This window comes from Sinocyclocheilus anshuiensis, unplaced genomic scaffold (assembly GCF_001515605.1).
Source record: "Sinocyclocheilus anshuiensis isolate Anshui unplaced genomic scaffold, SAMN03320099.WGS_v1.1 scaffold43, whole genome shotgun sequence".
NCBI classification, from domain to species: Eukaryota; Metazoa; Chordata; class Actinopteri; order Cypriniformes; family Cyprinidae; genus Sinocyclocheilus; species Sinocyclocheilus anshuiensis.
Genome location: NW_015549580.1, coordinates 94,006 through 116,646, shown reverse-complemented (window position 1 = coordinate 116,646; position 22,641 = coordinate 94,006). Strand labels below are relative to the sequence as shown.

The 22,641-nt window shown below is 38.3% G+C and overlaps 1 protein-coding gene and 1 long non-coding RNA gene across 2 annotated transcripts; one reads left to right on the top strand and one right to left on the bottom strand.

Annotated features, from left to right (window-relative positions):
• Positions 1-4,650: 4,650 nt before the first annotated feature.
• On the bottom strand, positions 4,651-16,910 carry LOC107657642 (double-stranded RNA-specific adenosine deaminase-like). Its single transcript, XM_016445797.1, has 14 exons — positions 14,736-16,910; positions 14,238-14,436; positions 13,864-14,012; positions 10,285-10,420; positions 9,938-10,176; positions 9,631-9,784; positions 8,718-8,889; positions 8,524-8,617; positions 7,713-7,832; positions 7,480-7,610; positions 6,592-6,774; positions 5,709-5,821; positions 5,504-5,631; positions 4,651-5,356 (listed from the first exon to the last, which is right to left on the bottom strand). The coding sequence occupies exons 1-14, from the start codon at positions 16,745-16,747 to the stop codon at positions 4,993-4,995; spliced, it is 4,194 nt and encodes a 1,397-aa protein (XP_016301283.1). The 5' UTR covers positions 16,748-16,910; the 3' UTR covers positions 4,651-4,992.
• On the top strand, positions 16,634-18,057 carry LOC107657643 (uncharacterized). The gene is made up of 2 exons (XR_001630707.1): positions 16,634-16,677; positions 17,850-18,057. It is a non-coding gene; the product is annotated as an uncharacterized LOC107657643 (long non-coding RNA).
• The last annotated feature ends 4,584 nt before the right edge of the window (positions 18,058-22,641 follow it).

The window sequence follows — 22,641 nt, the reverse complement described above, 5'->3', positions numbered from 1 at the left end:
CACATTTCAATTCTATAACAATTGATTTCTGCCGATTACCATGGTCTTGTAAAGGGGGTAGCTTTGAGGCTAAACAACTTCACTCCATGGGTAGGTTTCAATGCAGTAAACACAGTCTTGATAAGAAATTTATCTTGGTTTAATTTATAGTGAAGCAGACAAAACATGGGTTAGTCAAAAAACGAAAGCATTAGGCTCAACCAATTACATCTTCAAGGGTTAAAAGAAAAACCAGTGACTCCACCACAATTCGAATACTGCCAGCTGTTTGACATGTGAGGACATTTACCTTATTCTCTCTCTGCCTTATATGAGAGCTGGAAACCTGAAAGCTTTCTCATTACACACATACCACCTGCAGCCCCTGGAAAATTCCCTAAACTAAAGGCTACGCGGTCAGGGTTAGCTTACTATAAACAGATTACTACCTAAATACTAGTCCATCTTCCCTACCCTCTACTCTCACCTTCCACTCACTTTTTCATTCCCTGCTCTCTCCATTTCAGCTCTCCCTTTTTCCAGCACTGCTTTCAACATCTATTAAATGTTGACTTCTTTCATTTGCTGCTGCATTATGCCTACAGATCACATTCCTTCATTTACACGCATTCTCTGTTCTAATTCTAGTTCTTTCATAGAGCCTCAATTGCAAACTTAATCTCATTTCTCACCATGCATCTTTCTTCTAGTTATGTCAAAGCATTACTGGCACTTTATTAAAAGATTTAAGTCATCAACATCAGTTATGCATTACATATCAACAATTAACAAGATGTTTACAGCATTTATTAATCTAGGTTAATGTTAAAAGGTTACAGTAGCTGATCCAAAAATTTAATTGTCATTTACCCACCCACATGTTGTTCCAAACCTGTAGGATTTAGGATACATTCTTCTGGATTTTGCATTGTTTTTACACAGTGAAAGTCACTGGGGTCCCAAACAACACTGTTCATTATTAGTTCATGATGCCTAATGCATTAACTAATGTTATGTTGTGCAGTGTTACCATCTAATCTTTCACCGTTTCTGTGACATAGACCAATGATGTCCTTTGAGGTAAGGTTACAAGCGGTCCAATATAAAATTGGTTAATTTATGAAAGAAACTCCATAGAATTGGCATGCACGGTGTATAGCAGCACATTATAACCTCATTATGTAAGCCACAGATATGCACAGAATTCTAAATACAGTAATAACACTTGTGCCGCGACAGTTGGTGTGTAGGTGGAAGTTAGAAGGGAAAGCCCTCAGAGGTTGATCTTTCTCTCTCTCTCACACACACACACACACACACACACTTCACATTACATTAGTGCATTTGTCATTCTAGCCTAGGCAGGCCTGCAGAACAACGCTGATTCTACCGAGTCAGCTGGTGGAACGAATGTGTGCTTTTCATGGGAAGGCAAAAGCCGTGTGAGGACCTTATAATGTGTGAGCGGTCTTAAATGTTTCGTTTCAGGGCTCAAAACAGTGTCAGCTGTTGCTTTGCATCATGCATCACTAGGGTGCCACAAGCACTTGGAGCAAGTCATTAACACACACTACTACTGGCGTTTGGTGACCTTTACTTTAATAACTCATTAACCAATAGTTATAGTTCCGTGCTCCCACGGTTTCTTTTTTTTCTGCCTTTTCTGTTACCCACACTACTTCTTTCACGTACTCCCTCATTCCCTCCTCTCATTAATTCTTCTCTGGGGCATCGAATCGATAACGCCATTTACACGCCGTATAGACCAGACTAATATTTCATATACATGCTGTACGCTTGTTTGACATATGCGTCGTAGAATTCGCTCAGACGCGGAGCTCCGAATCGGATAATGACTTTTTTTGTTGGGGGGGGGGGATCCTAAACTGTCTGACTGACAGACCCTTCTGTACTGCGACGCGTCGTAGACCCTTGATGTGGACGTGACAGATGTCAACCTGCGTTTCCAACACAGGCTAATAACGAGACTCCACATGCTTTTTTAATAAAGTGTGAAATTACCAATAAATTTCACTAGCGCAGCTGGTGGTATTTTACGCATTACCCAGGCTATAAAAATGAATAATCACACTAATGTTCTTTCTCTTTTGCAGCAATCTCGTCCAGGGGTTTTATCATTCTCAAACCTGTCATCTGTGAACTACATGCGACAGGGAAAGGTCGCCATCCAGCGGTAATAAACCAGCTTAAAAATGGCCGGTTTTCGTGACTATCAGCCTCCAAACAACACTTTCCATATCATCTTTAGGCTATAGTTGTTTAAACAAATCAACACAGTAAAAAGTCACTGGCATACGTTCAAGCAAACAACTATATAATAAAGATGAAACAGTTTATACAAGTTTTAATTTTGGTTATATAAAGGATAGGTCAGGACAGGCTGTCAGCTTTTCAAATGTTATTTTATAGCTACAATGCATTCATTACAAAGTTGCCTAAAATTTTGAATTGAAATATTGTATAGTTGTAGGTGTCCAATCAGATCCATTATAGAGGCCTATTATATACAGAAAATAAACACACCGTCTAATATATACTTATTAGGCATATATTTCAAATTAAATGTATATTGGGGCCTATATATCAAAGGAGAAGATCTGAGGATGCTCTGGCAAAGAGAAACCTACCATTCTAAGAAAATTATCAAGGATATTTCCCATAAAGTTATGTACTCAGAAACCACAAGAAGGGAACAATATTTCATTGCAATCTTGAGGGTTGAAATATGAAGTAATTGTCTTCATTTTCAGTCCAATAAGAGATCTTTTTATTCACGTTCTGCTATATACAGCTAATAATGTGAGGGAATAATGTTATATAGCTAATAATGTTAGGGAATAATGTTATATAGCTAATAATGTTAAGGAAAATAAGGAATAGTTGTGCAGCACATCTATCTATCTATATCTATCTATCTATATCTATATCTATATCTATATCTAAATATATCTATATCTATCTATCTATATCTATCTATCTATATCTATATCTATATCTATATCTATATCTATATCTAAATCTATCTATCTATATCTATCTATCTATATATATATATATATATATATATATCTCAATAACACACCATACATTACTATAAAGTAGTTATTTAAAAATGTGAGCATTTTTTCTGGCCATATTCCCAAGATTTTTCTAATTTCAGCAGATATCGGAATATAATTAGGCAGATTAATTTGATCTCTTATCTTCTTTGGAAAAAATAAATAGTGACACAACTTAGCCCACTCTGCCCTAAATATCCAATTCCAACTATACTGGTAAATACATGCCATTACAGTTACACTGTAACCAGAGCGAGTTCAGAATTTGCTGTGAAAATAAGATATTCATCTGCAGCACATGGAAAGAAAATATTCTTTACTTTCAAAAGAACAGAACTTATCTTAAAAGAACGTTTGAGTAGGCTTCAATGATTTGACGACAAATGTTTGAGGCATACAGATTCACATTTGCTGGAAGGAAAGAGAATGTTAGTATTGCTTTAGTCTTGAAGCAGTGCATCAATTAACCGTTTTTTTTTTTTTTTTTTAAATATGTAGCCCTGTCTTATAATTAAAGGCTTTTTACTCTGCTTGCTATGTGAGTGCCTGGATGTGGATTTTTCTGTTTTTTTTGCAATGGGATCCACTTTTTGTTTGTTTTTTCATCAATTAACAGTGTTTAAACACATTAAACATAAGCAGGGCAAATAATATTCCAAGAAACAGTTCAAGATGCATGCACACACACACATACAAATGTGCATATGATTGGTTTGTGCCGTTCTTCCGCCGCTATAGCTATCACGAATCAGAATATAGACTGGCTGCATGCAGTATCTATCACGAGCCTCCCAAACACCACACATAAACAACAGTCAAACAAAACATACATATATTATATAAAAAGGCATCCTAAAAATGAAAAGATAGAAAATAATAAGATTTCAAAGTTACGAATTATTACAAAATATATACATACAATATATACACATACATAAACACACACGCATATATATAAACTCGTTCAACAGACCTTATATATACATCTGTGTGCATATGTATCTGTATGTACATTATGTATAGATTTCAAGCAGTCTAGTCCAGGTTTGGTATGTGGAACATCATTTCATGAAGAACTGCAGAACTGAAGTGAATAGAGAATTTATAGGAATAAAAAAGTGGGTAAATTGCAAATTAGTATATGATAATCAACTTAGTGATAGTTCACCCAAAAATTCAAATTCTATCATTTACTAACCCTCATGTCATTCTAAACCTGTATACATTTCTTCATATCTGAAGAACACAAAATATATTTTGAATAATGTATTGACTTCTACTGTACATACAAAAACAACAGACATTTCTCAAAATATCTTCATGCTCCACAAAAGGGAAACAAAAATCATGCAGGTTTGGAACAGCGGGAGGGTGAATAAATGACAATTTTCAGTTTTTGAGTGAACTAACCCTTAAACCACTTCAAGTCACAAAGGATCCATTGCAACCCAACTGAATGTCTCTAAATATGTGACCTGACTAGCATCAGCTGTCAATCATTATTCTTTTTATTGAGTTAGAAATACCTAAATGTATCATATTAATCAAAAAGACTACGAGAGAAAAAGTGAGAAACCGAATTACCCTACAGCAATGTGGCCACACATTCAAATAACACAGTATTGTGATGGTAGCAAGTGGGAAAAAATGAGAACGGGAAACCCACTACAACAAATGCAACCCTGTAGATATAGCTTTCTAAAAAAGAAAATCTTCTACTTCATGTCTCATAAAAGTCCAATTTGCCTTGGGTTTATAGCTCTGTTGCCATGGCAGCATCCGTTTCTGCTTTGTCATGATGGTTAAAGTTGAAATCCCAAAGCCACAGGCTTACCCTGCTTCTCCCTCTCTACAAGATAAACCTCCTCAATTCTTTCTCTCTTTGCCGCTGGCCACTCCTCCACTCCCTCCATCTCTTCATCTCTCTCTATTCCTAAAAGCCCTGTGCTGCAGAGTTAAAGTTGTTGTTGTTTGAGCTCAAGCAGCTATTGGGGTCAACAGCGCAACCTGGAGGGTCCGGCGCCTGTCCGTCTCCGCTTCCTCCCCTTAGATCAGAGCTTCTGGCTTCTCCCTCGAAACTTTTTTCTTCCAAGGGCTTCCCGATCCAGGCGCCATATCCATGTTGGTTCAGCGCCAGGAAGAACAGCCTCTTGGCATCCTGGAATGAAGTGGCGGCCATCTTAGCATGGGCGTAGGACGGTAGTGCCAACAGATCGGCTCGGCCTGCACGCTGGCACAAAGCGTGGAAGAGATGGAACAGATTGGACTTGGAAACCCGCGATACCTCCATCTTGGGACTGGCATGAAAAGAGAAAGATAGATCGTGAATGAAAGCAGGTGTCTAGGTGTTTGGATAAAGTGCTTTGGATAAATATTCAATTAGTGAGATTAGCCGGATTTCTTTTTAATCACTGTGATATTTGATGGATGGGTCTGTCTCTCACCTGTCCACTTTGCCCTTGGTGCCATCCAGCACCTCCACGGCAATCTGGTCCGGATGACTCCAGTTAACACTGGACTCTTTGGTCTTATTTGTGTGGCGTGTGGAGTCATACACACTCACCCTGCCCACCTGCACCAACAATATAGAAATGAAGTGAAAACTAAAGTGTCATAGTACTAAATGCAGTGTGTTTTGTGTGAGTGTACCTCAGGGTGGTTCAGAGTAAAGTTTGCTGGTAAACTCTTTTTGAACACATCCCCGTCTCTGGCCAAACGGCAGCATACCGCTCGAGTCAGGTGACCATGGCTGTAGAGGTACCCTGAAAAAACACATATCAAAAAATAGTCTATGAATAAAGCTCGAACTTTAAGATATTTAAATAATAATAATACATTTTATAATACATTTCCTTTTTATAGAATTTCATAAAATATATCATATGGAAATAAATGATTATTAAAATGATCATTCGAATATAATATATGATTAATATATTTTTATTTATCTATTGTTATTAATACTATTACCAATAATAATAATTTTTATAATACATTATGATTTCAATACAATTTCTTAAAATATATCATTTTTTAAAATAATTGTAGTAATTATGAATTTTAAAATGATAATTTACATGATTTATATTTCATAAAATATATAGTATTTCAATAATAATATTTTATAATGAATTGTAAAATAATTATTATACTACATTTTATATAACTTCATTATAACAATAATATTAGTAGTAATACGTATTAATTTTAAAACTATAGTTTTAATATAATTAATATAACTATATATTTTGTATTTTTAAATTATTCTAATAATAATAATAATAATAATAACAATAACAATACATTTTATAAGAAATTTTCAATGATAATTATAATATATAATTATTCATCATTTTATATAATTTAATTCGTTATTTTTTTACCTGATCTTTAAATCAGTTTCAATTAAACAGACCTTTAGGACTTTGATGTAAAGCCTTTATTGCAAATATAATTAAATAAATCACACAAAAGACAGTCCGTCTTGAAAACACTGCACATCAATACTCAAAGCATGGTAAAGAATGTTTACCAAGAGTGATAGAGCTCAAATAGACGGGGTGGATGAAGTGGCTAAGGAGCGCGCCCTGTAGACCGAGTACGTTCCAGCGCAGGATCTTGTCGCTGCAGCTCATGGTCCTCAGGCGCTCACCATGCTGAATGCCATCCCAGGTGGGCACAATATCACTGGACTCCACTGGGATGGTACCTTCACCTGAGAAAAGGAAGGGATGGGGAATCTTAGATCATTCAATAATATACCAGAATACATGAAGAGACAAGTACATGTTCAAAGGAGAAGACTTTAACACCGTCTACAGTGGCAAACTAGGTATTAGCTGTAAGCAAGCATCTGACTTATCGCTGTCACAATATATCATGAGGCTGTTTTTTTTTTTACTTCCTTGTCAGCAGTGTTAGGGGTCAACACAACAGCTACCCAATCACAACTGCCAACATCAAGTGCCGACCTGTCAAGTTAAATCCACAGGAATATGTCAGCTTACCTGCCAACCATTTTTTTTTTTTTGCCACGTAATAGCTTTTCTCCTATCCCACTAGACAATGGCAGTTTTGCCTGGCAAAAGGCCACAATCACGTGGCTACAGAGAAACTCTTTGGCGAGATAACCATAACCAGATGGCACTGATGAACACTGCTGAGTGCATCTGTCTTAATCCGACAGTTAGCGCAATAGAGTTTGTGTACCTGAGGTCCTGGAATTATGCCACAGCATGTGCATACAGTCGCTGGCCATTTAAGATCAGAAATTTCAAAAGATAAATGTTATTGGATGGGTCTTTAAATTGAATGTTTGAATAAATATTAAATCATTCAGAAGATCTTGATTAATCTGAGAACCTGTATTTGTTGTTTGTTTTTTTTTACCATTATTTACAGAGGTTTTTCGGTCTCTTACCATTCTCCACCTTGGTTCTGAGCTTTCCCTGTTTAATGTTCTCGAAGAGAGGCATGTGCTGAGAGCCGATTAATTCGGCGGCCTCGCTGCACGACTTATCGAACAGAGCACCATCACCACATGGAGCAGTGCTGTGAGACAAAGAAGAGAGCACATGAAAGCAGTGTTATCCATGTTTGCAGATGAATCTCTGTTCTGAAACTAGCTCGGAGCAGAGGAAGTGCATGTCTCACCTAATATACAGATGAAAGGTGATGTCAGGTTTGATCTTCAGCTTCCCGTCGTCTGCCACCTCAAAAACAGTCTCATCACCAGGGCTTTCCCAATGCTTCATCAGCTCACAGTACAAAAACCTGAGCCATACAGATTTTACAAACAAGACACGTTATTTAACATAGATTTAAATTATTCTACTTTTAGGGCTGTTGATCAAAATCAATATAATTTTTGTAATAGTTAATAGATGGTGCTTTTTACACATCTCACCCACAATTTTTCTTCTAGATTTTAACGGTGTTAATATAAGTTATTTCGATATTAATAATAATAATAATGAATTAATGCATTTTAATTATATTCACTATATATAGAATGAAAATATAATGTTAAAAATAAACTATATAAATTATTAATATTTTAAATATACAATCTTTGTGCATATTTAAATGTATTTAATTGTATAGAGAGAGATAATATTATTTTTTAATATATTATTAATTGACATTGTGTTCATATTATTGCCATATCAGCACAAATGGTTATTTTAAAATAATATTAATAAATTTAATATATATTTTCAAATGATTTATAACTCAAATGTACCATAGTCACTGAGAAAGACAGCAGGCATATGAGAAGACATTCTGACTGTCTCACAGTAACATCTGCAGAACACTAAATATAAAGTCAATATATTTATGAGCTACTGTGAAATAAGACTCCTTCATCTTGAAGAATGAGACGGAAAAAGCTGTAGAATGAGAGGAAAAATGAATTATGCAATTGCCAATGAGGGAGAGAGAAAGTTCTGCTGCAAGCTGATACCGGATAAAGCCTCTCCTGGAGATGATTTCTGCGTGGCAGTCATTAACGGTGTCCCCTCGAAGGCTAAGCTCCTCTCCCTTCACACAGCGGTTTCCTACAGGCGTAAGGCAACAATTACAGCACATCTCTAATTACAGTGCACACATCATGTTGGCTGTGTCTGTGTTTAAGTCTATATGTGTTTGTGCTTGTACCGGTCCCAAGGCTGACAACTGTTCCAAGAGTATCTGATCCTTTCCGCATCACGATGGTAGCAAGAATCTTCCTACCCAGAAGGCTGTGCTGGATGCGTGCTGTGAGTGCATTAAAGCGCTGATGGCTTAGCATGGCGATCTGATCATGCATCGTACTGCCCGATACCGGCAGCTGAAACATACAAAATCAATTTGAATAATTATTATCTTGCACATCTCTCTGGAAGACTTCTGAATGGTCAAGAGCAGCATTCTCCAGTCAACTATTTCTGAATAATGACCACTGTACAGAGAAATCATGTAAAACTGGTCACTAATCTAGCAAATTGGCTTTGTATATAATAAATAAATAAAATAAACACACAATATTTATGGTATGAACAAAAATATATACATTTATAAATAAATATATATAAAAAAAAGTGGAATTAAATGTAAATTCACACACAATACAATTCAGGATAGTACTACATATAATTTTGTGTGTAAAAACCTTTCAAATAGGGCCCGAAATTAACATTTGTTTTGGCGATTAAATATAATTGAATTACACAAAATATTGTTAAAAAAAAATACTATTCAAAGTTTTCTTACTCAGTAAACTGCAACATTATAAAGTCAAATTGCAGGAACGGAAGCAACACTTGGCGATGTAAATGTTGTGTGCAAAAAAAGTTACATAACAAAAGCTACAAACATAAAATGCCAGGTCTGTCTATCAGAAACTTATCTAGACAGTTTTTCAAATATAGCAACACATGTTGCAAAAACCCACCAAAATTGAATTTTGTATTGCTTAAAGTTTTTGACCGCTCAATATTTAATGACACTTTGTTAATCACAAGTTAATGCATAGTTAAAAGCTACTGCTAGTTTTATTATCAACTTTCATCAAAGTTGCTGCATTTAATACCTCTGGCGTGAGCTCTCCAGTACGCGCTGCTTTCTCTGCTTCTCCAATAAGCACTCGAAGAGCAGCGTCCGCTGCCTCCTGCTTCCCCTGCTTTTTATTACTAGCACACACTGCAGGAAACCACCGCCCTCCCAATTTAGCCTGGTATGTAAACCTTAAAGAGAGAGAAGTAAGATGATTTGATTTGATCTTTTTAATGTGTGGCCGTGCAGCAGGGAGTCAGACACACTGAGATGAGAATCCTGCTGCTTTTGTGATATGGACATAAAGATCACAAAAACGTGACCGAGTAAGAGTGCGCGTGTACTTGGGCTCGTGTGAGGGTCCGGACTGGCCCACCAGGCGGATCTCAGCAGCGAAGCCTCGAGCACGGGCGTACTCGAGCAGGCCGGACACAGCATTGTTGTTCAGGTGGTTGATAAGGTCACCCACACCTGCTTCATGGGCCGCCTGGAGCTCAGCTGCCGTCAGAGGGGGTAGTGAGGGGCATGTGGGAATCGCTGGCTGAGACTCATTGTCTCCCAGAGGGCAGAAAGTACCTGGAGGCTGAAAGAGAAAGATTTCGTTTAATCTTCCAGCACACCAAATTCTCCTTTTCCCGTCTTTCAAATAGTCCTCTTTTCCTTCTTGTACGGTCTCCAAACTTCTCTTCACCTTGTTAAGATGTAGTAGTCCATCTCCCATTAGTTCTTTCACGGCCTCCTCCGCTGCCAGCTGCCTCGCTGCTTTCTTACTGGGTGCTGAAGCTTCTTGGAAGAGACGCTCCCCAACCTTTACACGGAACATAAACCTGACACAGGAAGAGAAGAAAAATGAAGAAAGACGGTGGGAGAAAGGAGTGAAAATGACAAATCACATTGGACACCGTCTTTAAAATCTAATGAGGCAGTACTTTTCCATCGAGCTCTGAATCCTCCAATCAGTTTGGATGGATAGTTTCACACAGAACAGAATGAAACGGTTACAACTGAATAAATCAGCATATTAGAATGATTTCTGAAAGATCGCGTTTGTCTTCTGTAACTACCAGCTACCTCTGCTTCTTCAGCTATTGACACGTACAATTATTTGTTGCAGCAATAAATCACATTAAAACATTGAGAATTGCAGAGAAATAAAAAAATATGAAATTATGCATACAAGCATGATGTCAATTCATGATTTTGTCTACTGGAGCCAAAAAATATTTTTGTCTGGTAATGCTAATTTGGCAGGCAGTGCTGTATTTACATCAAGGCCAGTAATCAGAGCAACTCTTTTACTAAAGGCCATGAATATCCACTGGCACATGAGAGATCTCTATATGAATGTTTGCGGAGGCTTTCCTGAACCAAATCCAACACTAAGATTTCTCATTTAACCTGCTGTACAAGAAATAAAGTGAAACTACATTCATCAATCTGTTATACAATATGCACGTCTGCAAAAATACAGCTGCAACTTACTGCTCAGTCCTAAAATAAAATAAAAGCGTTTTTTTCTAATTAGAGATCAGGTTTCACTGCTCTGTCTGTTTTGTTTTGTAATTTTATGGTGTGACTGAGCGTTTGAACAACTGTACAACATTTAGAAGCTGCAAATTTGTCTATAAAATCATATTGCATTTTGAAATGCAACAACATATATTTAAAGGGTTAGTTCACCCAAAAATGAAAATTAGGCTGCGTTTTACTCACCCCAGAGGCATCCTAGGTGTATATGACTTTCTTCTTTCAGACGAATCCAGTCTGAGTTATATTAATTATATTATATTACATATTGGTAAAAAATTTATAGCCTGAATGCACTGTACGTCGCTTTGGATTTAGCATGTCTGCTAAATGCATAAATGAATCCAGTCGGAGTTATATTAAAAATTGTCCTGGCTATTCCAAGCTCTATCATTGCAGTGCTTCAGTCCAAAAGAAGTGAAATAAAAAGTGCCCAACCACAAAAAAAAATTTGTCTCACGGCTCCGGGGGGTGAAAAAAGGCCTCCTGTAGCGAATCGATGCTTTTTTGTAAGAAAAATATCCATATTCAAAACGTAATAATCACTTTAATGTAGCTTGCACCAACAGTTGTACACGGAAGCAGTTCCGGGCTGATGAAGTATGAGGTCAGCGCTGCGCATGCGCCAGTGAGTCTCGTGAAAACCAACGTTTGTTTACAGGATCAAAGGAAGCAAAGTTTCCTTACTTTAGCAAAGGAAAACCAGTCTCCTCTTGGCTTATATCGAAATCCTCCGACATTCTTCTTTACAAATTCTCGTTTTGTACTTTAATTCATAACCTTTGTTTTGTTTTCTCCACTGCATTGCCGCATTCGTCACTTCCGAGCGGCGCATGCACAAAGCCGACCTCATACTTCATTAGGGCTGTGTATCACCAGCAAAGTCACGATATTGGAATATGGATATTTTTCTTACAAAAACGCATCGATTCGCTACAGGAGGCCTTTGTTCACCCCCCGGAGCCGTGTGAGACATTTTTTTTAATGGTTGGGCGCTATTTATTTAACTTCTTTTGGACTGAAGCACTGCAACACCCGCTGACTGCAATGATAGAGTTTGGAATAGCCAGGACAATTTTTAATATAATTAAAAAAGAAAGTCATATACACCTAGGATGCCTCGGGGGTGAGTAAAACAGCCAGATTTTAATTTTTGGGTGAACTAACCCTTTAAGATCTCATTTTGCTGCTGCTTAGATATCAAGGGTAAATAAGACAAAAGATCTTACTGAAACTACATTGGGAATACACTGCAAGAAAAACTTCTCATTTTCTATTCTAGGAAAGGCCATGCATCTGAAGAAAGTTAATTTGGCGAAAAAATGAAGGAATACTTTTTTGTGAGTGTCTGACAATTAGGCCTGTCACGATAACAACTTATTGTTGTGCGATATATTGCCCCACAAATAATTGTGATAAGCGATATTAGTCATTTTAAAGACCATTTTATGCCACTGAATATATAATCATAATGTAACAGTATAATAATGCAAGAAGCCCTACACACTTCCTAATGACAACAAACTTTTAATTTTTAAGAATATTTAGATCATGGAAATTAAGTATCAAAATATTAGATACCTTAAAAAACCTGAATAAATAGTAAATAAACATTTTCTAACAAAAAGTGCAAAGTAACAAGTAGAAAATAAAATTTGACTGTACTTTTATTTAATCCAAACTGTGTTCATATTTAATTTTAAAGGGCTTTTAAAACCTGCTAGAAATATTCAGCCACGAATTACAACTAACTAACTAACAAAAAATACAACATCTTTTTCTGACGGACTGATATGACATAAACACTGTTAACCATACATTTGAAAATGTAATTGAAACTTACCTGCTTGAACTTGATCGGGGTGTTTTGTTAGTTTGATGCGTTTCCTCCTCTTGAGGTCTCCAATGCTTTTAAGAAGAGGTTGCCAGGTTTTCACAACAAATCATGTACATATATTGCGCAATAAGTCAATATATTGATTATTGCGACAGGCCTACTGACAATATATTTTTAATAAGCACCTAATTTAACATTTTTAACTCAGTTCAGATCATGAGATTTTGTACAGCTCCCAGGTTTGTGTAGATCACTGCAAACACTCTGAAACACGCATATAGACTATATGTTAATTTAATTTAACATTCAGTTTAATAATCGTACTAGGCCAAATCATGATTTCAATATTATTTTCATTATTTCTTTAAATTTGTCAGTGAAAATTTGATACAGACTCAAACCCAATTTGGGGAAACGGTGTAAGAAGAGAAACAAAAGAAAGATAAAAAAAGTGTAAAAAAAAAAAAGGATACAAATAAAATTTTGGGCCAGGATTACACAAAGCAGACATTGTGTTTTAAAGCCAGCAAAGTCACACTATAGGGGGAAAGGGAATTAAGGACAGAAAAACACATACAGCAAGAAAAGGGGAACAGAAAAAGAAGCTGGGAAGAAAAAAGAATAACACTAACAAAACAACAACATAAAGCTCAGTAGGTTCAGTAACAGCAACAAGGGGAAATGGAGAAATGTTAAAAAAAAGAAAAAAGGAGAGTCAAGGACTTAAAGAGGGAGAGCAAGAGCGAGAGGAGATAATACAGAAGGTGCATGAAATATGCGGAGAATATGGGGACAGCAAGGGGACAGAAGAGCCTGGAAAACACATCCGGACAAAAAGCATGTGACTTTCTGAAGCAGGATTAAAAAGATGTAACCAAAAGCCCTTCACTGTTGGATGTGTTTTACCGTGGATCATGGGGTGGCCCTTCCTGTCCTGTCTTGATAAACTGGATGGCATGCCCACTGCGCTGGCTGTGCTCCATCAGGACAGATACAGGGTTCTTTCCTCCAGGTAGAGAGCGAGACAGAGCCTGGGGCGGAGTATCCGAACCACCCTTTAGAAATGAGACAAAGAGAAAATAAATACATTTTATCTTGATTTAAATCAGTATTATCTTTAAATATTTCCACACAAAATATTTTATACACAACATTTTGAAAACATACATATACAAGTTCAGTTAAAGGTAAAATATGATATCAAAACTGCTATGAGAGATTAAATAACTAGGTTTCAAGCCAGTGTCAACTTTGACAATGAAAACTGAAAACAGACATACTATCATATCATCTGCCAGGTCAGTGGTTGACTCAGCTCCCTCCATGCTTGGTTCTTCCTCTTCGTCACCACCTGCTCCTTCCAACTCCCTCCAAAGAATCTTCAGGGTTGTGGCTGCAGCATCTTTTTTGGCCACTTTTTTGTTTAGACCCTCAGCCGGTGGAAACCTACGGCCATCTAACATGACCTGCATCCGAAACCTTGAGACAAAAAGAAAAACCTCAAACTATTAATCCATGAAAACACAGTTGGTGTGTTTCTACTAATTCTTAATCATTTAACCCCATTTCACCAAAATTCACTAGCAAGAGAACATAACTTATGTAACATCTCCAAAAAGCCTTGGCTGTTTCACCAATTCTTAAATTAATCACCGCTGTGTAGCAGCTTTCCAAACATTCCAAAAACACACTTCCAAAAAAGCTAGAGGCAAAGACTGTATTAACACAGACAAACAAATGCTCAGATGCACCCATAAACAAGCTTGTCATCAACTAACCTGGGATCATGTGAGGGTCCAGACTGGTCCAGAAGCAGGAATTCACAAGTGTGTCCAAGATGCTGAGCAAACTCCATCAGTCCGCTAACTGGGTTCTTACTGAGGGCCTCTTTCAGTTTCTGCAATCTGCTTGACTCCAGGCTTTGGGCCGGGGGAGGGGGAGCAGCCAATGAAACGGCAACCTTGGAGCGAATCGTGTTCAGGAATTCTGGAATATCGTCAGATGCCCACTGTGAACATTCTCCTCCATTACTGGCCATATCCTGATAGTAGGACAACTGATCGGGAGGAGGTTGGAAGAAGTGGAAGGTGGAAGAGGAAAGTTCACTGGGTTTGGGAGGTATCGGCTCAAGGCCAGGCATGTCAAGCTTCGTGTTATCAAATGTGTTGTTGTCTAAAATATTATCCAATAGATTTTCTCCCCCATCCATTGGCTCTGCTGCGGTACCACCTGAAAACTCAAATCCATAATTTACATTTGTAATCCCTTCAGCTGCAAAGTTCAACATCTCTGCACTGTTTACATCCTGTATTGCAGTAGCAGCGACTTTTCTTTGGCGGCCCATCTTTTCCTGCCGGTGTGCACTAAGCGACCAGGTATGTGGTGTAACTTCGGTGTCACGACTTACGTCACCTTGTTTCTCCATGGCATAGAGTGTGGGATTAACCTGCTTGGCACTTCGCAGGCCAAGGTTCTTGGCAATCACAAGCGCACTGCCTGTACCTGCTTCATAGAGGTACTGTAGGATCTTCTCTTTGCAATCTTTAGAATCGGCCATTGTTGACAATGTTACTGACTGCACAGCAGGTAAAAGAGTCTTTTGATTCTGGTCAGGAAGCAATGTTTCACAGGTATCTTCAACTTCAGAGTCCTCCGACTGGTCAGTGGAATCGCTGTCAGCCTCAATGAGGGTCTGTGATGCAGAGGGAGCACTGGTGCTGGTGAGATCCCCTCTAACCTCTTGGCTTATGGATGACTTCTGACCTGGCCTTTTCTCAGTATCCTTTGAAGACTGCGTTTGGTCTCTCTCTTTGATGGGCTCACCGTCCTCTTCCTTGCGGTGTCTCCACAGTGGAGGAATCTCACCTTGTTTCACTGCTTGGTTTGTCCGTAAGAGGGCATATAAAGCCTTATTAACAATTGCCTTGGGAAGGCCGAGCTTTTTACCCAAGGCCCTGGCCTGAATGGTCTCGTCTGGCCCGAGTGACGTCAAAAAAGCAAGGACCTGTTGCTGGATCTCAGGGGTCAAATACAGAGACTCTCTGACCGAGCCAGGAGAACTGGAAACCTCGTTGGCAAGGCTACTGCAGGACGAGGTGTCAGAGGTGCCCACCCTTGTTATCCGGTCACCCAAACTCAGACTATGAAGGCCCGAGGACAAATCATCTGCCTGTGCATTCCAGTAGTGCTTAGTGTATTGATTGGGATAATACTGTCCCTTCTGGAAATGATGATTCCAGTGTGGCTTTCTCTTAGGTCCAGGTGTATTTCCGAAGTTCTGCTCCCTTTGCCAGTTTCCTCGGCCTCTGCCGTAGCCGTCTCTTCTTCCAAAACTGCTACCACTTGTTTTAAAGTCACGATAACCTGCCTGGTACTGGATAGGCCCAGTAAAGTCCTCTTCCCCTCGGCCAGAGGTTTGGGACCCTCGCTGCTGGGGTGCTTTGAACTGTGGAGCCTGTGCACTTTGCCCCCTGAGGAACTGCACCTGCTTTTGTCGGAAGCTTACACCATTTGAGTCTGAGATCTGATCACTGCCCTGCTGGGGGGATGCCCACAGGGGTGGATCAGAGGGGCTAGGGGGAAAAGGACGACCACGTGGAGGCACGCCAGGAGCACCCGGGCAAGTGGAGTAAAGGGAAGGGTGTGGATAGCTTCCAGATACGGGACTTGGGACACGAGGGCCCCGTGGGTGACCAGTGGTTGTGTGGGAACGAAACTGAGGTTTTCCCTGTTGGGGAGGGAGGGAGAATCGCTGGCAATCTTTGTGAAACCCTCCTCTACCTCTGCTCATAGCGCAGGGGTGGGGGGCGAGAAGGGCGTAGCGTCGGGCTTGGTGGATGGGATGTGTGCACGTGTTAGGATGACTCTCAGGTATCTAGATGTAACGTCACAACGATACCAAAGGCTTAGTCTGTGCACCGCTTCTTCTGCAGAGAGACAGAGAACAACAGAGAAATCCATGAAAGAATGCAAAGGGGACACATGCTTTCCGATGTTGCAGTGTCACTGTACAGACACACAAATCCTGTCGGCACATTTCTCGGCAACCCAGTACACTGTAATTTGAGGACTTGGTAAAAGGCGCACAGATTAATTATTCATGCTTACTGTGACATAACCAATTTATTTCTGGCTTAGTGAGTAATTTGCAGATACTTATGATGAGGGAAAGTGGTCATGGGTATTAGAGGAAAACACTTTATGCGGCGGGGCAATTTTTTTGACCAATGTTGCTTGGTCACTTTCCCATTGAGAATGGGCAACAAATTTCTATCTGGATACTTTAGATCAGTCGTAGGCCCTGTGTCTCATCTGGTTGCCCGTTGACGGCAACATTGCCCAGAAACATTGCTCAAACAGTTGCCCCGTGTATCATCAGCCTCAAGGACATTTTCTCCCAATACGAGCAACTATATTAGGTAAAGTACAACGATGAGTAAAGCTGTTTTTTAAGAGACTTGCAAAACATTGCGAGATGTCAGTGAAGCTAACACTAGTTTACAAAATGCAGTACTCAACAGCCTACTATAGGTAGTATGAATTGCTGTGAGTTTAAAATAAGTTGCTTATTAAGACTCTACAGTCCTCATAACACAACAGGTCAATAGGCAGCACTTATCCCGCAAATTCATTATTTCTAATTGATTCAGGCAACAATAGCTCAAAAAAATAGCAAGGTTATGACACATTACATAAGACACAATCAAAAAGCTGAATATGAGAGCTACATTTCTAACCACATACATTCTCCACTTTATCATTTGTTAGACACCAGTAAACCAGGGGTGTCATGGTTCAAATTTTTTCACGGTTCAGTGCGTATTGCAGTTTTGGAGTCAAAGCAGCAGGACTGATTGATTATAGGTAATAATAGTAAATATAACGAAACTGAGGTTTTCCCTGTTGGGGAGGGAGGGAGAATCGCTGGCAATCTTTGTGAAACCCTCCTCTACCTCTGCTCATAGCGCAGGGGTGGGGGGCGAGAAGGGCGTAGCGTCGGGCTTGGTGGATGGGATGTGTGCACGTGTTAGGATGACTCTCAGGTATCTAGATGTAACGTCACAACGATACCAAAGGCTTAGTCTGTGCACCGCTTCTTCTGCAGAGAGACAGAGAACAACAGAGAAATCCATGAAAGAATGCAAAGGGGACACATGCTTTCCGATGTTGCAGTGTCACTGTACAGACACACAAATCCTGTCGGCACATTTCTCGGCAACCCAGTACACTGTAATTTGAGGACTTGGTAAAAGGCGCACAGATTAATTATTCATGCTTACTGTGACATAACCAATTTATTTCTGGCTTAGTGAGTAATTTGCAGATACTTATGATGAGGGAAAGTGGTCATGGGTATTAGAGGAAAACACTTTATGCGGCGGGGCAATTTTTTTGACCAATGTTGCTTGGTCACTTTCCCATTGAGAATGGGCAACAAATTTCTATCTGGATACTTTAGATCAGTCGTAGGCCCTGTGTCTCATCTGGTTGCCCGTTGACGGCAACATTGCCCAGAAACATTGCTCAAACAGTTGCCCCGTGTATCATCAGCCTCAAGGACATTTTCTCCCAATACGAGCAACTATATTAGGTAAAGTACAACGATGAGTAAAGCTGTTTTTTAAGAGACTTGCGAAACATTGCGAGATGTCAGTGAAGCTAACACTAGTTTACAAAATGCAGTACTCAACAGCCTACTATAGGTAGTATGAATTGCTGTGAGTTTAAAATAAGTTGCTTATTAAGACTCTACAGTCCTCATAACACAACAGGTCAATAGGCAGCACTTATCCCGCAAATTCATTATTTCTAATTGATTCAGGCAACAATAGCTCAAAAAAATAGCAAGGTTATGACACATTACATAAGACACAATCAAAAAGCTGAATATGAGAGTTACATTTCTAACCACATACATTCTCCACTTTATCATTTGTTAGACACCAGTAAACCAGGGGTGTCATGTTCAAATTTTTTCACGGTTCAGTGCGTATTGCAGTTTTGGAGTCAAAGCAGCAGGACCGATTGATTATAGGTAATAATAGTAAATATAAACAAAGGCACAAAATAAGTGTCAACAGGTCAGAGGTAGAATGTTCTGTAGGAACTAGGGCTGCACGATTATGACAAAAATCATAACTGTCGATTATTCGTATGAAATTGTAATTGCGATTATTAATTACGATTATCACAATTTACATTGAATGATGTTCATACCATTGTTTGATGCAACTGCATGCCGTATTTTTATATGAAAATAAACAAGCTGAAAACACTAACTGAAAAACCTTTTCTATAGTATTAAGCCTCAAATGTCAAATATACATCGGATTGGTTTCTTCTTTAAATTATAAAAAAAAAAAAACATATGAATGGTATTATAATGTTATACTAAAACTAAAACAATGGAAAAACCCTTAAGATAACATGTAGAAAGAAAAAAACATATCTTAAGCGTGCAGAATAACATAAGCGGACTTTGAACGATTAATTGCCGCTTTGAACGATTAAGTAATTGTGGCATCCATAATTGTAATTGCGATTAGAAATTCGATTAATTGTGCAGCCCTAGCAGGAACACATTTAGTCTTCTAAAAACAGTAACACGTTACGGTTATCATAATCTCATTACAGTTAACAATGTTCAAAAAAATAAAATGCAAGGTAAAAACCCAACAAAAATGACAGCGATAAAAAAAAAACAGCAGTTAAGAAAGTATCTGATCATAGCGATGTGGATATTGCAATTTGGCACTCCAGTCAATTCACATCAGATCACATTTATTTATATAGTGCTTTATGCAATAGATTGTTTTAAAGCAAGCAGCTTTACAGTATTAACCATGAAAAAAAAGTGTCACTTTCAATTCGAATTACAACTTGACATCAGTCAGTCTTTTACGTTTCCATACAGTTAGTTAAATGGCGAATGAGCCTGTAATGTCTCTTTGCCTGTAATCCCATTTTGTGTGCCATATCTATATTTGTTTGTATTGTACAAAAATAACTGTAATAACACTTTATCATTTTCAAAAGCTGAAGTGATTGCCTTGTTTTATTTATTAGAATATGTATAACTCAATATTTTAACTAATTGCAAAAGCTGAATAATCATTCAAAGCCTACTGATTAACCAATGAAATAAAAAACAACTATTAATTGATTATTATTGTGATTATTAATCGATTATTCATTCTAATAACTTAATATTATGGTTTGTTTTTTTTACAGAGAACCGTTACATCCATACAGTGTACAATTCAATATTTTAACTGCTATAAAAATCACATACCTGATTTCACAGCCTTTCACCAAATACCAACACAGACAAGAGAATTCCGCACAGACTCTGGCTTACTGTGACCCTGATGCAGCTTCACACGTAACTTCAGACATAACAGCTCACTCTCTAAATAAACTGAAGCGAGAGGGAAAGTGATTCTGCTCACTCACATTCCACATGCTCCATGTGCATTAAGAAATGATACTTGTGAATATTGTAGTTTTGGTGTCCTTTCATCAGTTCCCAACCTAATTCTGGCAATATTGTAGTTTTGGTGTCCTTTCATCAGTTCCCAACCTAATTCTGGCATTATAGAGGCCATCCCTTAATAGACTTTATTAACATAGCATAAAAATTGTATCAGAAGGTGATTTTATTAAACCATGTCAATGCATGGTACTTTAATTACCACTTGTTCGCTCGAACAATAAAAGTACAGTAACAGACAATGGCTTAGCTTGAAAAGGCCTAGGAGGGTAGAAAGCTTAGCCAATTAGTATAAAAAAAAAACTGCTTTCAAAACTGTGAGCTGAAGTAGATGGGTTATTGAAAAGAATTTTGTACTTAAATCACTTATTTTATTTTAAAGGATTAGAAAATATGGTTCACAAAATAGGGGAATTGTTTAAATGTATAGAAAGGTTTCCCACACCTCTTAAACACATAATTTTCTTGATTTCTCTGCATAAATGTAATAAGGATTTTTTTTAAATCATTCATGTGCATAGAGATTGCATTTACAAAAGGCCATTTCCAACCAACAAAACAGCATATCCACGATACAAATGACTTTTCCACAACCTCTCAAGATTTTAAACATTTTCATGACTTTGGTAAATTGGTCCAATCTCTCAATTTTAAAATTCCCTTTTAAAATTCTCAATATGAGAAGCCTGTATAGAACAGTTTTGTTATACCACCCAAAGGCACAAATGGGACATAAAAGGATGAAAATAGCAGGGTGCTTATTACAAAACTCTAGTATCTAATGTCTTTAAATATTTACAATGAATTACTGATTCGTTCTAGTTCAGATTCTGCAGTTCAGTCACTTTGACAACTTAGAATATTATATAACCTACATTAGTAAAATCCCATTCAGATGAAACCAACCCAAGAGATCACATTAAAAAGCTATACATACCTCAAAAACAACTTAAGGTAAAAAGATAGATAAACCTGACACAGATCACCCAGATGAGGCCCAGACTCGTGCACTGACTAAACGCTGTTCCGCATGAAAACTGAACTCCAGCAACGCCTTTTGCAAACGTTTTGGGTCCACAAACTCCACTATACGAGATGCTCCCGAGACTTGTCTTATTGCTTTTGAAAAGCGTGTTGCAAAAGTGATATCAGCAATGAAAGAAAAAAAAGAAAACGCGTAAAGGCGGAGTGTTGCTAACTAGGCACGTATCACGTTAAATTTCGCTTTTCATTCTTCTCCAAGCTCTCAAACTGTTGCTAGCAACTTACGCAGAACACGCATGTCTCTAAACTGACGGCAGGGGGCGCCATTATTCAAAGCGTTTGAAAGTTCATCAACATAATACAGCTTCACAAAGGGTAATTACACCATTTAATTCTAATACAATGACAGGTGGGTAACACGTGTCAGAACATGTATCTATATACACCAAGCAATCATCCCTAGGTATATTAAATATTGAAAGAACTCATGCGGGACGACTGTATTCATATTACTGCATATCAGTTAACAGCACGACATATTAATACTGCATCGCACTACTCACTTTATCATAGCCGTTGAACTATTGGTTTCGTTTCAGATTTCACCAGCCAGCAGACTGAAAGTAAACCTCCACCTGCGACCCTCCCAGATGCATAATACATGAGGTTACAGTACCGTGACCGACATGAAGCTGCACTGCAGTTTATAACCTCCTACCGAAGCCTGAAGTGCAAATTAAAACGTCTTCAGCAGCGCGTGCCTCGACTTCACTCCCCTAAAAGAAAACAGTCCGAAAGAATAGAGGTCATGTGCGGACAAATGTCCCCCGGAGGCCCTTAATAACCCAGTTTATCCAATACGCAGTCACGCAGAGTTGCAACTTTTGTAGCTCAGGGCTTTAGGATACACAGCATCAAAGACAGAATAACAGCCACTGCTTTCATCGCCATATTCAGGAGATTATGTATAAAAGTATTCTTTGTAATGTTCATTTAAATCTATGATTAATATTATAGGCATCGTATTTTTTTTCCGTCACTGTATTTGTGTGTGTTTTGATGCTCTGGCAAATTATGAGAAAATATCAAGACCAATAACGTACTTCGAAATGAATATCGTAATGCTGTGGTGGTGCCACGGTGAAGTGACTGTATTAGGTGATAACATGGTACTTTTTTGTTATTGTCCTCTGTCAGAATTTTAATATTAC

Excerpts from the sequence above, each read along its gene's own strand:
- LOC107657642 (XM_016445797.1), bottom strand. The coding sequence starts at position 16,747 with ATGAGCAGAGGTAGAGGAGGGTTTCACAAAGATTGCCAGCGATTCTCC. Across the intron at positions 10,177-10,284 it reads GACTACTACATCTTAACAAG|CCTCCAGGTACTTTCTGCCC; the intron begins GTGAAGAGAAGT and ends TTTCTCTTTCAG. Across the intron at positions 9,785-9,937 it reads GGACCCTCACACGAGCCCAA|GTTTACATACCAGGCTAAAT; the intron begins GTACACGCGCAC and ends TCTCTCTTTAAG.